This window comes from Carettochelys insculpta, chromosome 6 (genome assembly GCF_033958435.1).
Source record: "Carettochelys insculpta isolate YL-2023 chromosome 6, ASM3395843v1, whole genome shotgun sequence".
NCBI lineage: Eukaryota > Metazoa > Chordata > Testudines > Carettochelyidae > Carettochelys > Carettochelys insculpta.
In genome coordinates this window covers 43,718,427-43,729,384 of record NC_134142.1, presented here as the reverse complement: position 1 = coordinate 43,729,384, position 10,958 = coordinate 43,718,427, and the positions used below count along the sequence as shown (strand labels likewise).

Here is a 10,958-nt window from a genome sequence, read left to right as displayed (position 1 = left end):
GAATAGCAGGTGCGCAGTGACGACAGGGGCGAGCGCCGGAAGTAGCTGGAACGTGGTGGCCGAGCGGGTGCGGAGCGAGGGTTGGAATGGTGAGTTGCGACCGGCGGTGGCCATGGGGACTGCGGCGCTCGGCTGCCTCGTGGGGGGAAGGGATTGGGCGACAGCCGCGTGGGGTGGTGTGAGACGGGAGGGGTCCTGGGAGGCGTGGGGGATGCGCTGGGCGAGGTTGGGTGGCGAGGGTGTGTGGCCGGAGAGCCCCTGGGGCAGGGGAGATGGGCTCGGGGAGTCACGGGGGAGTGGTACTGCGCTTCCCTCTCTTTGCTAACAATGTTTCCTTCCAGGGGAAACAAAAGAAGGCGAGGAAATACGCCGCCGTGAAACCCATGATCAGCCTCCGAGACCAGCGCATGTGAGCCCACCCGCAGTGGGGTGTGGGGACAGCTTATCGTGCACCAGCTCGTAGAACTGGAGATTTAGCTACGGAAAAACTTAGGTTCCCCCACTCAGTTTCCTGAGGCCTGTGCAGGATGACTTGTGGTTGAATGTTCTCCAGCATCTTGTCCTGTTTTCAGTATCCCCAGTGATTGCTTCCTCTTCCTATTATAGAAGATGTTTTCCCACTTTGATCCATTTCACTGTCAAGGAGTTTTCCTGCAAGCTAGTCTAATATTCATAATTGTAGTCCACACTTCCTTAGATCATTCTTAGCTGTTCCTTTTCTCCCTTGTGTTACATCATTAGGACATCTGTGATTTAGTCTTAAATCCATTCTTCACCTCTACTCCAATAGAGTTGTATCACACTAAAACCTAATTCATTTTTTGTTGCCTAGCAAAGAGAGTGCACGAGCAAAATCCAATGTGAAAAAGAAGGATGATCCCAGTGCAATCAAGGAAAGAGAGGTGTAAGTATCCATGGAGCTGCACTGTGCCTTACATCTGAGAGAGCAGAGATGCACTCTGCCTTGACTGGCACTTGGGGACAAAGGAAAGGCAGCTTTAGGTAGTTACAAAAATATTTTCTCCCTTTTTCACTTAGAGAAATGTTCTAAAGATTGTAGGAACTTCCCCGCTCTTGTCCTCAATTTCTTAGTTTATATAATATGGGAAGTGCTACTATGAAGCAAGGAAATGGACTCAGAGAAGGAAGAGAGACGGGATGGGCTACTTGATATTTGCCATCATTTTTCTCTACAGGGATTATATCAAATTGCTCCTGGCTAGGCACTTTTCCTAGCAGATTTGTCCAGGTCATAGGGCTTAATGCATTCATGGTGTCAGTGTAAAGTAACTGATTTGAATTGTTTCTTTCCTGACAGCCCTCAGCACCCGTCCTGTTTGTTCTTCCAATATAACACACAGTTGGGCCCTCCCTATTACATTCTGGTTGATACAAACTTCATCAACTTCTCCATTAAAGCCAAGCTGGACTTGGTGCAGTCAATGATGGACTGTCTCTATGCCAAGTGTGAGTATCTGTTCCTGTTAGAGTTTCTCCTGAAACAGCATGCTGCCCTGGTGTGGTGAGGTTTGCTCTTGGTTGCAACAATCTTTCACTCTCCCACAAACATTTTGCAGGCCACATAACACTAGCTTAATGCCAGGGCTGTTTCTAGGGGCAAGAGGGATAATGATGGGCCTCTCCTCACTCCTCCTTTCCCCAAGCCCCTGATTTTCTCCTTCCCTGCCTCCACCCTTTCTCCCCAGCCCTTGCTGCTTCCACCACCTCTCCCAAGCAACACATGGGGCAGGCTGGTGCCAGGTTTCTTGCTGCTGCTGGCACCAGCACCGCACCCCCCCCCCCCCCCAGCTATCTCCTCAGGCTGTCCTGGATCCCCCTGTTTTCCAAAAGCATGGAGAACTGGGGCAGTTGCCTTGATCCGTCCTATGGACAGGATGGCTGTGCTTAAAATAACAAAAGTCCAGGATTTATCTTGGACTTACAAAGGATTTAGACTACTGGCAGAATAAAGGGGCCAAGCGAACTTTATATTGATCAGTGAACCTGGGATTCTTGATCTGGTTTAACGTTAGTACTCTCTTCAATTAATAATCAGATGAGTCTTAAATAGTAATCTTGACAAAATAAAAAAATCTAAACCAAACATTTTAAACCCCAAATTCATCCAAAAGATCAAGAGACTTATCAGGATATGTTCAGCTAACTGCTTGGGTGCTTTGCATTTCGTCATTCCGCTCTCCCCTCATGAGTTTTTTGTTTGTTTTAATTAAACTGTAAGCAGTTCAGGGAATCTCCTTGATAGTTTATCTCACTATTTTGTGTAGAGTATGTTGTCATAGTTAAGTACTGTAAGGTAAGAATTAATGCACTTTTGGCACTATAGAGATAATCAGTAGTGTGAATTATATTCTGTTCGTGCAGGTATCCCCTGTATCACAGATTGCGTGATGGCTGAAATTGAAAAGCTAGGGCAGAAATATCGTGTCGCACTAAGGTAGGTGCAGGACACTCAGCTCTTTCCCTTAGTCCTTTTGTCCACTTGGCTGCTTCAGACACCTTGCTGATTACATGAAGTGATATAAAGTGCTATAATACACAATTGCAACCATTATGGTTGAATTTGAACTGGTTATGGGGAAGTAGAAAGTTCTGTTCTCAAAGCAAAAATTGGATTCAACTAGGATGGAAAGTCTTGCAAGAGCTTGTCTTCTTGGCCTATGAACTTGTGCACAATATAAACTTTTATTTTAAAAATGTGTAGTCTTCACGGTGCAAGTCATATTTCCAGGATATTTACAGTCATTGTGAGCAAGATGAGGCACAACACTTAGTAACGATGTTAACATATATCATTCACAGAAGGCCTGATACAAATGGAGGCAGCAGTCCAGTCTCAGTTAAACTGCAGGAATCCACCATGAGAAAAACGTTATTTTTTTGAATGAAACTAGTTTTTATATGCCAGTTTGTCCACTGTCTTGGACTGTGCTGCTCCTCAAGACCACATTAATACTTTTGGAGGAAGACGATAAAACCTCCTTTGTGATTGCAAACCACATTTTAAAAAAAGTATATTTGTCCAAACCAAACATGTTTATAATGAGTTTGGACAAATATAATTGCTGCCAGATAAATTAGTTATCTGTCACCAGCACTCTGTTTGCCTTTCTTTGTACTTGTTTTTTCTGTAAGGGGTAATGTAACTACAAGAGGACATTTAGGAGTCACTACATGGAGGGCAAAAGGTGCGAGGTCACCAACAGTGGTCTTGAAGGCTGCACTGTGTTTCAAAGTGCACGCAGCTATATGCATGCCGGCACTTTGAAGTTGCCGTGGAGGAGAGTTAGCCTAATGAAGTGCTGCGTATTTACTGCAGAACTTCATTAGTAATCTCCCATCGCCCTGATTAATATGCCCCCTTCGAAGTTGGGAGCAAGTGTAGCAAAGCCCGAGGTGATGCAAAGAAACTGGTCTTCCTCCTGACAGATAAAAAGATGACTGACCTCAGCCTGTATCAGCTGGATCCTTGATGTTCCAGCTGTAACTCTGAATGTCCTGACCTATGCCACTTCGAACGATAACATTCAGAAAGAGACATTCACTTATACTTTTTGCATCTTAAGTTTAAAAAATCCATCTTCGTGCTTCTGTACATCTGTGGTATTTGTCAGCATGATTGTTGACAAACTTCTCCAGAGTGATGTTTGCAGAACTCGGCACATCAGCAAAACAAAAAAGACATGATTGTGACTTTTCACTGTAACATCCATACTTCACGGGATTTTGTAATCATTCCAGATCTTATAACTGGTTCATATCTCTTCAACCATATCAAAGTCATTAGTCAGAATTAAATTCTGGGGTCAAAACAAATTAAGTGAATCCTGTAAAGGGTCTTTTTCAATCTTTATATCTCTTATGACACTTTTTTTATATTTTAAATTGTAGCAGCCTTCCAAAAGACCATTTCTCTCCAGCTGAAAATAAGTACAGAAAAAATGTCTGCCCAGAGGAGGGGAGTGTGTTTGGTTTTTGTTTTTCCAAGATTAGTTGACATTTTCAGGGACGTGTCAGCTGAGTTCCATCTCAGTCCTATAACAGCATTATAACGTGAACTAATAATCCTACAGTCAGGGTGTGGGCCTGCAATGAGATGACTATAGAACTTTAGTCCCAAATGTTCTTTTGTTTTGTCAGTCCGTCATTTTTAATCACTTCTTTTCTTGGCCCTCTAATTTTTTCCATCCATGATCAGAATAAATTTTATTTTGTGCATCAAGACGTGTGTTTGTGCACCACCAATGGAAACACATGCTCCTGGCTGTGGGTGGCTGAGGGCACTCTGCTAATCAGTTGGGCGGCACCTGAATCTCTCCTGGGTGTCTACACAAGTGCTCAGCATGCAGGGAACACTGTTCTTGCCATAGTGGCTGTGTCCACACTTAGTAAAAAGTTTGAAATGGCCATGCTAATGGTCAAATCGAGGAATACTAATGAGGCACTGAAATGCATATTCAACGCCCATTAGCATGCCAGCGGCTGCAGCACTTCAGAAGCTCCACAGTTTGCTCCCATATAGCTCATGTACACTAGGGCCCTTGGATTTCAATGTTGGTAGGGTCCTTTCGAAAAGGACCCCGGCGTAGACGAACTGCACAGGAGCAAACTGCGGTACTTCTGAACTGCTGTGGCCGCTGGCATGTTAACGAGGCACTGAATATGCATTTCAGCACCTCATTAGTGTTCTTCGATTTGGCTGTTTGCATGGTCCCTTTGAAGTTTTCACGAAGCGTAGACATGACCATTGTATGGCAGTGCACATACTAAAGAGCTGGTGTATTCCACCCCCGCAAGAAGGCTTTGTTTTAATGGTGAGTAAAATTATGTCTGCATATAACTTATAAAGCACTTTGAGATGAGGTACTAGAGTGAAATATGATCCCTGACCATGATAACTATACAGCAGTTCCATCTACATAGACCATCAAGTCAAGCATGTTAGTCTCAATGAACCATGCAAATATGTGGCCTATCTATGCAACCTGCAAATGTGTGGCCTACATCTTTTAACCCAGTATTCAGCAACTTTTATCATCTCATGGCACGCTTCAGCACTCACTATAATTTCACTGCACACCCAATATATAAACCCAATCCTCTCCTCTAAAGCCAGGCACTCCCAACTCCCCTTTCCTACCTCAGTGCCCCTCCTCTCTCCCAGTACCAGACACCCCTAGTCTCACACTCAGACTTAATGCCAGTGACTCACTGGAGCCCCCACGGCTGCTGTCGTGCTTCTCCCACCAAATGCTTGGGTGCATGCGCAGAGTGGTTGATGGCACTCCTGGTGCATGACTCTGAGCAGCAGGCACATTTAATGGCTTGAAAAGCCACATGCAGCTCGAGAGCCCCAGGCTGGCCACTCCTGATTTATTTAGTTAATTTTAAATATTTTTTTTGTCAAAATGTGCAGCGGCACACCGGTTGCAGAGCACTATTCTAACTGACCACAGTGATAAAGCAGGGAGTCATGAAGAACCATTTATAGGCACTAGCAACACATACAAATCAATTTGAACTTCACCCAAAGGTGGCTTGGAAGGTCAGGAGGTTGGACTGTGGTATCTGTCACTAGAAGGCATTGTCTCTGTTTGAGCCTTGTTTTTGCCACCTGGACATGATTCGGAAGTTCTGTAGGAGAACTGTTCCACGAACTTGCATCTCTAATTAACTTTTTCTCTGTTGAGTAGAGTCCTGTTTGTGATTTCTGAATCTATTGGAATAAATATTAAGGAATACATAAACAATGATACTTAGCCACAGTATTTGTTTATCCACCTTGTACTCTTTGCCCTTTCTTGCTCCTCATTTGAATTTGACCTGAAGAGATTTTATCCTCCTGTTCTTGAGGTTTGGAAATTGCCAAGAGGCACTCTTCCTACTTACACACCCTGTAATAGTCTGAAGATGCCTCTGAATAAATCAGCTATCCTTGGTACTCTTCCTGATGACACCTTTTATAACCCCACAGGATAGCTAAGGACCCACGATTTGAACGCCTGCCCTGTACACACAAAGGAACTTATGCAGATGACTGCTTGGTGCAGAGGGTCACTCAGGTATCTTCTATTCCAGAGATTTCTTTTCTGCACTGTTTGCATGAGAAATTGCTGAATAACCCTAGGTACTAATGACCTATAGTATCACCTGCTGAAAAAATGTAGTAGCCAGCCTAAGTTCCTCTAGTACAGGTTCTAATTGCTAACGTTACGTGCTTCAAAGGAAGATACAACATACCCATTGTGCAGTTCAGTGTGATGGAACATGAATGAGATGAGATGATCCTTCCTGAATACTCCATCAAACAGGCCAATATTCTTAGTAACAATGAAGATAATAATACCAACCTCCTGTGTAGTGTTCTTTTGGTTTTTTTTGTTTGTTTGTTTTTTTTCAGTAGATTGCAAAGCACTTTACAAAGGAGGTCAATATCACTGTGTCAATTTTACAGATGGGGAAACTAAAGACAGAGAGGTAAAGAGACTTGTCCAAGGTCACCCAGCAGGCCAGGACAAAACCAGGAATAGAATCCAGATAATTGGATTCCACTCTAGTGCGCTGTCCACTAGACAACATTGCATCCCACCTGATAGTCACTTGGACGCTATGAAGAGCAGAAGAGCACAGCTAATCTGAAGTAGGGCTCTGTATGAATAAGAATAGGCTTTTGTTTTAGTAATGTCCGGTTCTTGTAGGATTGGTGCCCCACAGTGTATGACTAAGTAAACAGAAGCATATGTTTGTTATTCTTTCCGCTGGGCTGGATCACTGTTAGAGTCTGACATGCCTCTCTTTCGTGCAGCACAAGTGTTACATAGTGGCCACGGTGGATAGAGACCTGAAGCGGAGAATCCGGAAGATTCCAGGAGTCCCTATCATGTATATTTCCAATCACAGGTGGGAGACCTCTGTAGTACAACACAACACTGACTTTGACACAATTGCTGTCTGTTAGCAGTTTATTCCAAAATGTGTTGGTCTTTCTGTTGTGGATTTCTATATAATGCCTGTAACTGTAGAGACTTTGACTCTTTATCAATGGAAGTAGTATGTCTACTTAGGTGAAGAAAGGTCTGCAAACTGATGTAACAACATACCTAGTAGTCTCTTTGGAATGCCATTTCTGTTACAGCCATTTCATTCAGTTGCTCATAGTTTGGCAAAAATATTTCCTTGGGGTCAGCTTTCATTGTTTGATCACAGCCCAAAAGTGGTTTGTTTATTTTTTTAATTCTAAAGTATCAGGAAAATATGCTCAAAAGCTTCTGGAGGAGTAGCGTTATTCAACATCCCAGTTACAAAGTTAGTGTACACAAGTAAGTGACTGACCTAGTTTCTGATGTAAAACAAAATAATTTTGAAAGAAATTGGTTTAGTGACTTTGAAGTTGTGAATTTTTCTATCGTGTATCATTTGGGTTTGCTTGCTTAATCTAAAATTATTTTAAACATTGCAGGAGCTCTAATCTGCTTTAACATAATCTAAATTTCCCAGGATTTAAAACAACCCCAGCCTTCCTAATATGAACAAATCCTTTATTTACCTCTGCAAATCACCTGTAAAATTTTAATAGTCTGGTTTATGAAAGACAAAATAGTCATATTTCACATCAGGCATTAAATACAGGTGAGGAGACAAAACAAGGTATGGGCAGAGAAGAGGATTATTTCAGGTAGGATTTGAAATGGAGGGCAGAGAGGGAGCAACAATTCTAGGTGCTAAGGGCAGCAGAGAGAAGGGTTTTGTACTAATAGTGGTGATGAGCTTTTATGGAGAAGCAAGGTGTCTTGTGGTAAGTGAGGAGAGTAGTGTGTTGTGATTGGCTGAGGCAAGTCCACAAAGAGCCTTAATTGAACCATAACTAAAATGTAACTGAATACTTCCCCCACGAAATGTCATCTGCTGCCATCCTTTTGTGCCCTTGATTACTGCCTGGGTGATTAATATAGCAACTTTTTAAGTGCCCTCAATGCTATTCTGTCACAGGTCTGAGAGGATTAATGTTACTTGTTATATCAGAACTTGGTATAAAGCTGTTTTCCTTCCACGTGCATGATGAGTTTCTGGGGTCCTTGTAACCCAGTAGATAGGTCTTGAGGAGCTTTGGAATGCTGGAACACTGGTGGGGACCTCTCCAAGTCTCTTTGCAATTCCACAGTGCTAATCTTTTCCCTCCCTGGGTGTTCAAGCTGCAGGTCAAAATGCCATGATGCTGCTAGCTGTGAGCCTTGAAAGCAGTGGCTTTCTCTCCACTTTTGCTTCCTGCTGAAGGGAAGATGACAGTGCAGGTTCCAAGAAGTTTGCTCTATACTCACACAGTTTTTTCTTTGTCACTTTCAGATATAACATAGAGAGGATGCCGGATGATTATGGAGCCCCTCGCTTTTAACCCTGTTAGAGATATTCCCAGCACATCCTGCTACCAAGCCACAAAGTGCCAGGACACACTCAAATCAGTTAGAAGACTCCTCTCTTTCTATACCCCATTACCTCCCTCTGCTGGGCTTGTTCCCAGGCATGCAGATGACGCTGGACTGATTTCTTAGGTTTTGGCTTTGCAGCTTTCATCTTCTGATGAGAAGGTGTTTTGGATCTGTCTACTTTTATTCACCCTGGCTCTGCCTGCTGCAGGTAATCTTAACCCATTGATCACATCAGTATGTGTGTGGGAGATACCAGCACCCAGAGAGTACATCTGTTTCATTTCCTCACAAGTGAGGCATCTGGAGAAAGTGTCAAAGAATTTAGCCGTGGAACAAACATGAAACCCAAGTTTCTAGAAGCTAGAGTTGCAGATCAGTCTGAAAAACAGTGGTGGGCAGCATTAGGACATGCATTATCTCTGGCACAGCTAAGGTCTGTCTCACACTTTGAATTTCTTTATCTGAATAATGGGGAATTAGGAAAATTATGAGACCATGGCAGTGGTTATACCTCATATGGACATAAAGGCTCTGAAGAAAATCAACACAAGAAGATGGGTTGTGGGAAGACTTGTCTTTCAGAGCTTTAGCAAAGTAGATTCTCTCTCTGTTTTCTGGATCTGAACAAAATTGACAGAGTTCTCCTCTCTCCTCCCTGTGATATGGAGCCAATGTTAACAAGGTCAAATCTTCCATCAAGATTCAAATGAAGAAGGTGCTTGGTCTAGATGTTACTGTCAACCAGGAAGATAAACTAACTTAAAAATTGACTTGCCATCTATTTCCTGGAATCCTTGCTGAAAGAAAAGCTAGCAAGGTGAGAGCGCCATAGCGAACAGCTGCACTTTTACTAAACAGAATAATTAATGGTGTTCAGTCTCTGTTTCAGATTACTGGTCTCTTCTAAAACTATTATATCAACACAATGAATTAAACGTGAAAGTGTCTTACTTGCATTCCTGAGACACTGCATGTCTATATGTGTCTGTCCATTTCCTGTGTCATAAAGGCATTGTCCCCCCAACATATTTATACCTGGGTTCAGGGCACCTCTTCTAAGCATTTGCTGTCTTATCACAATGCACACTGATGCAGTGCTTGCTGTTAAGCCTCTTCCTGAGCTCTAAAGCCCTACTTAGGCTGTCAGCGGGGACTGATTGTTCTTCAACAGAACTCTGCTAGTCAGCAAGAAAAGGGTGTCAGTCAGCCCTAAATTGGGCTAGCTCCCTTAGACTTCATTAGCACTTGCAATAGTTTTCACTGATTTGGAAGCTGATCCTAAATACAATAACTTTAAAATAATAAATCTGTACCATTTTGGTTAAAATGGCATTGAAAGCCATGAGGTTAGTGCTTGAATGGTTCATCTAGATTTCAAATGTTTTTAAAAAGTCCTTCTTCTGGAACTGTCTTTTAAAAAAATCTCTTCCCTGTCTCAGCTGGGATTGGTCAAAAGGCCTGTGGAACGTACGTACTATCTGCTCTAAGGAGCCAAAACCACTAGACCTTCAACTTTATAATCTCTTCTGGTAGAATGGTATGTGTAATTGTTATGAAACTTTTTCCTCTCTCATGCGTAATTTCTTGCCTCATGTCAAAGTTCATGAAGCAGTGGCTAGACCAGTAAGGCTTAGATCTGTCACTACATCTTTCCCCTCACACGTGTAAATGTATCCCATTAACAGTTATGCATTGTTTTGTGTTTATTGAATGAAATGACAAAGGATATTAGACAAGAAGAAACCATGCCCTCTATAGTAAGCTGGGTCTACATTCTGTTGCAAGGTCCCAGTAGTACATGGCACAATATAGAATGCTGTTGCAGCTTCATAGAAATACGAAACAGGAGTTTCTATGAAAAGGAAAGGGTCCTTATGTCCCTGCTCCCCCACCCCCAGATCAAGATTGCTACATGGGAAGCAGAGTAAAAGGCTCAGACAACCCCTAGAGCACTGGTTTACAACCAGTGTGCTGCAGCACACTGGTGTGCCCTAAGAACTGTTCAAGTGTGCCCTGAAAGATTGTCAATTTCTCCTCCTTGTGGCTGGGAAACACAATCCCATGCCAGCTGGAGCTCGGGCAGCAAGATTTAAATGCTTGTCCTTGCTCCAACATTCCTGTATGGTGTGGGGGATTTGAAACATTAATGCATTTGATCCTTGCTTCGCTTGTATGCACTAGTAGGTTACAAACCTCTCTAGAAAGACTAACCATAGTGAATGTGATGTTTATGAGCAATCGATTCAGCTTGAAAAAGTGGGTGTGCCATGGAATTGTTTGTCTCATTGAAGTGTGCCATGTGACTGAAAAGGTTGGGAACCACTGCCCTAGAGGAGCTGGAGCCTATCAGATGCTACCTCACGTGAGAGAAGTGAACGTGGTCAGACCCCCTAAGGGTGTAGTCTCAGATCCTGGCGCACACACACACGCGCGCAGGAAGAGGTGCTATGATATTCCTGGAGCAGCAAGACCCCCATTGTAGCTCACATGAGAGTGTTGAAGCACAAGACTTCT

The 10,958-nt window shown here is 43.1% G+C and overlaps 1 protein-coding gene across 1 annotated transcript; it reads left to right on the top strand.

The window, feature by feature from the left end:
• The first annotated feature begins 40 nt into the window (after positions 1-40).
• On the top strand, positions 41-9,420 carry FCF1 (FCF1 rRNA-processing protein). Its single transcript, XM_074996778.1, has 8 exons — positions 41-89; positions 342-409; positions 833-904; positions 1,319-1,467; positions 2,383-2,455; positions 5,993-6,080; positions 6,824-6,918; positions 8,362-9,420. The coding sequence occupies exons 1-8, from the start codon at positions 87-89 to the stop codon at positions 8,408-8,410; spliced, it is 597 nt and encodes a 198-aa protein (XP_074852879.1). The 5' UTR covers positions 41-86; the 3' UTR covers positions 8,411-9,420.
• Positions 9,421-10,958: the final 1,538 nt, after the last annotated feature.

Coding starts and splice junctions, on each gene's coding strand:
- FCF1 (XM_074996778.1), top strand. Junction 905..1,318: donor GCAATCAAGGAAAGAGAGGT/GTAAGTATCCAT, acceptor CTTTCCTGACAG/CCCTCAGCACCCGTCCTGTT. Junction 1,468..2,382: donor GGACTGTCTCTATGCCAAGT/GTGAGTATCTGT, acceptor CTGTTCGTGCAG/GTATCCCCTGTATCACAGAT.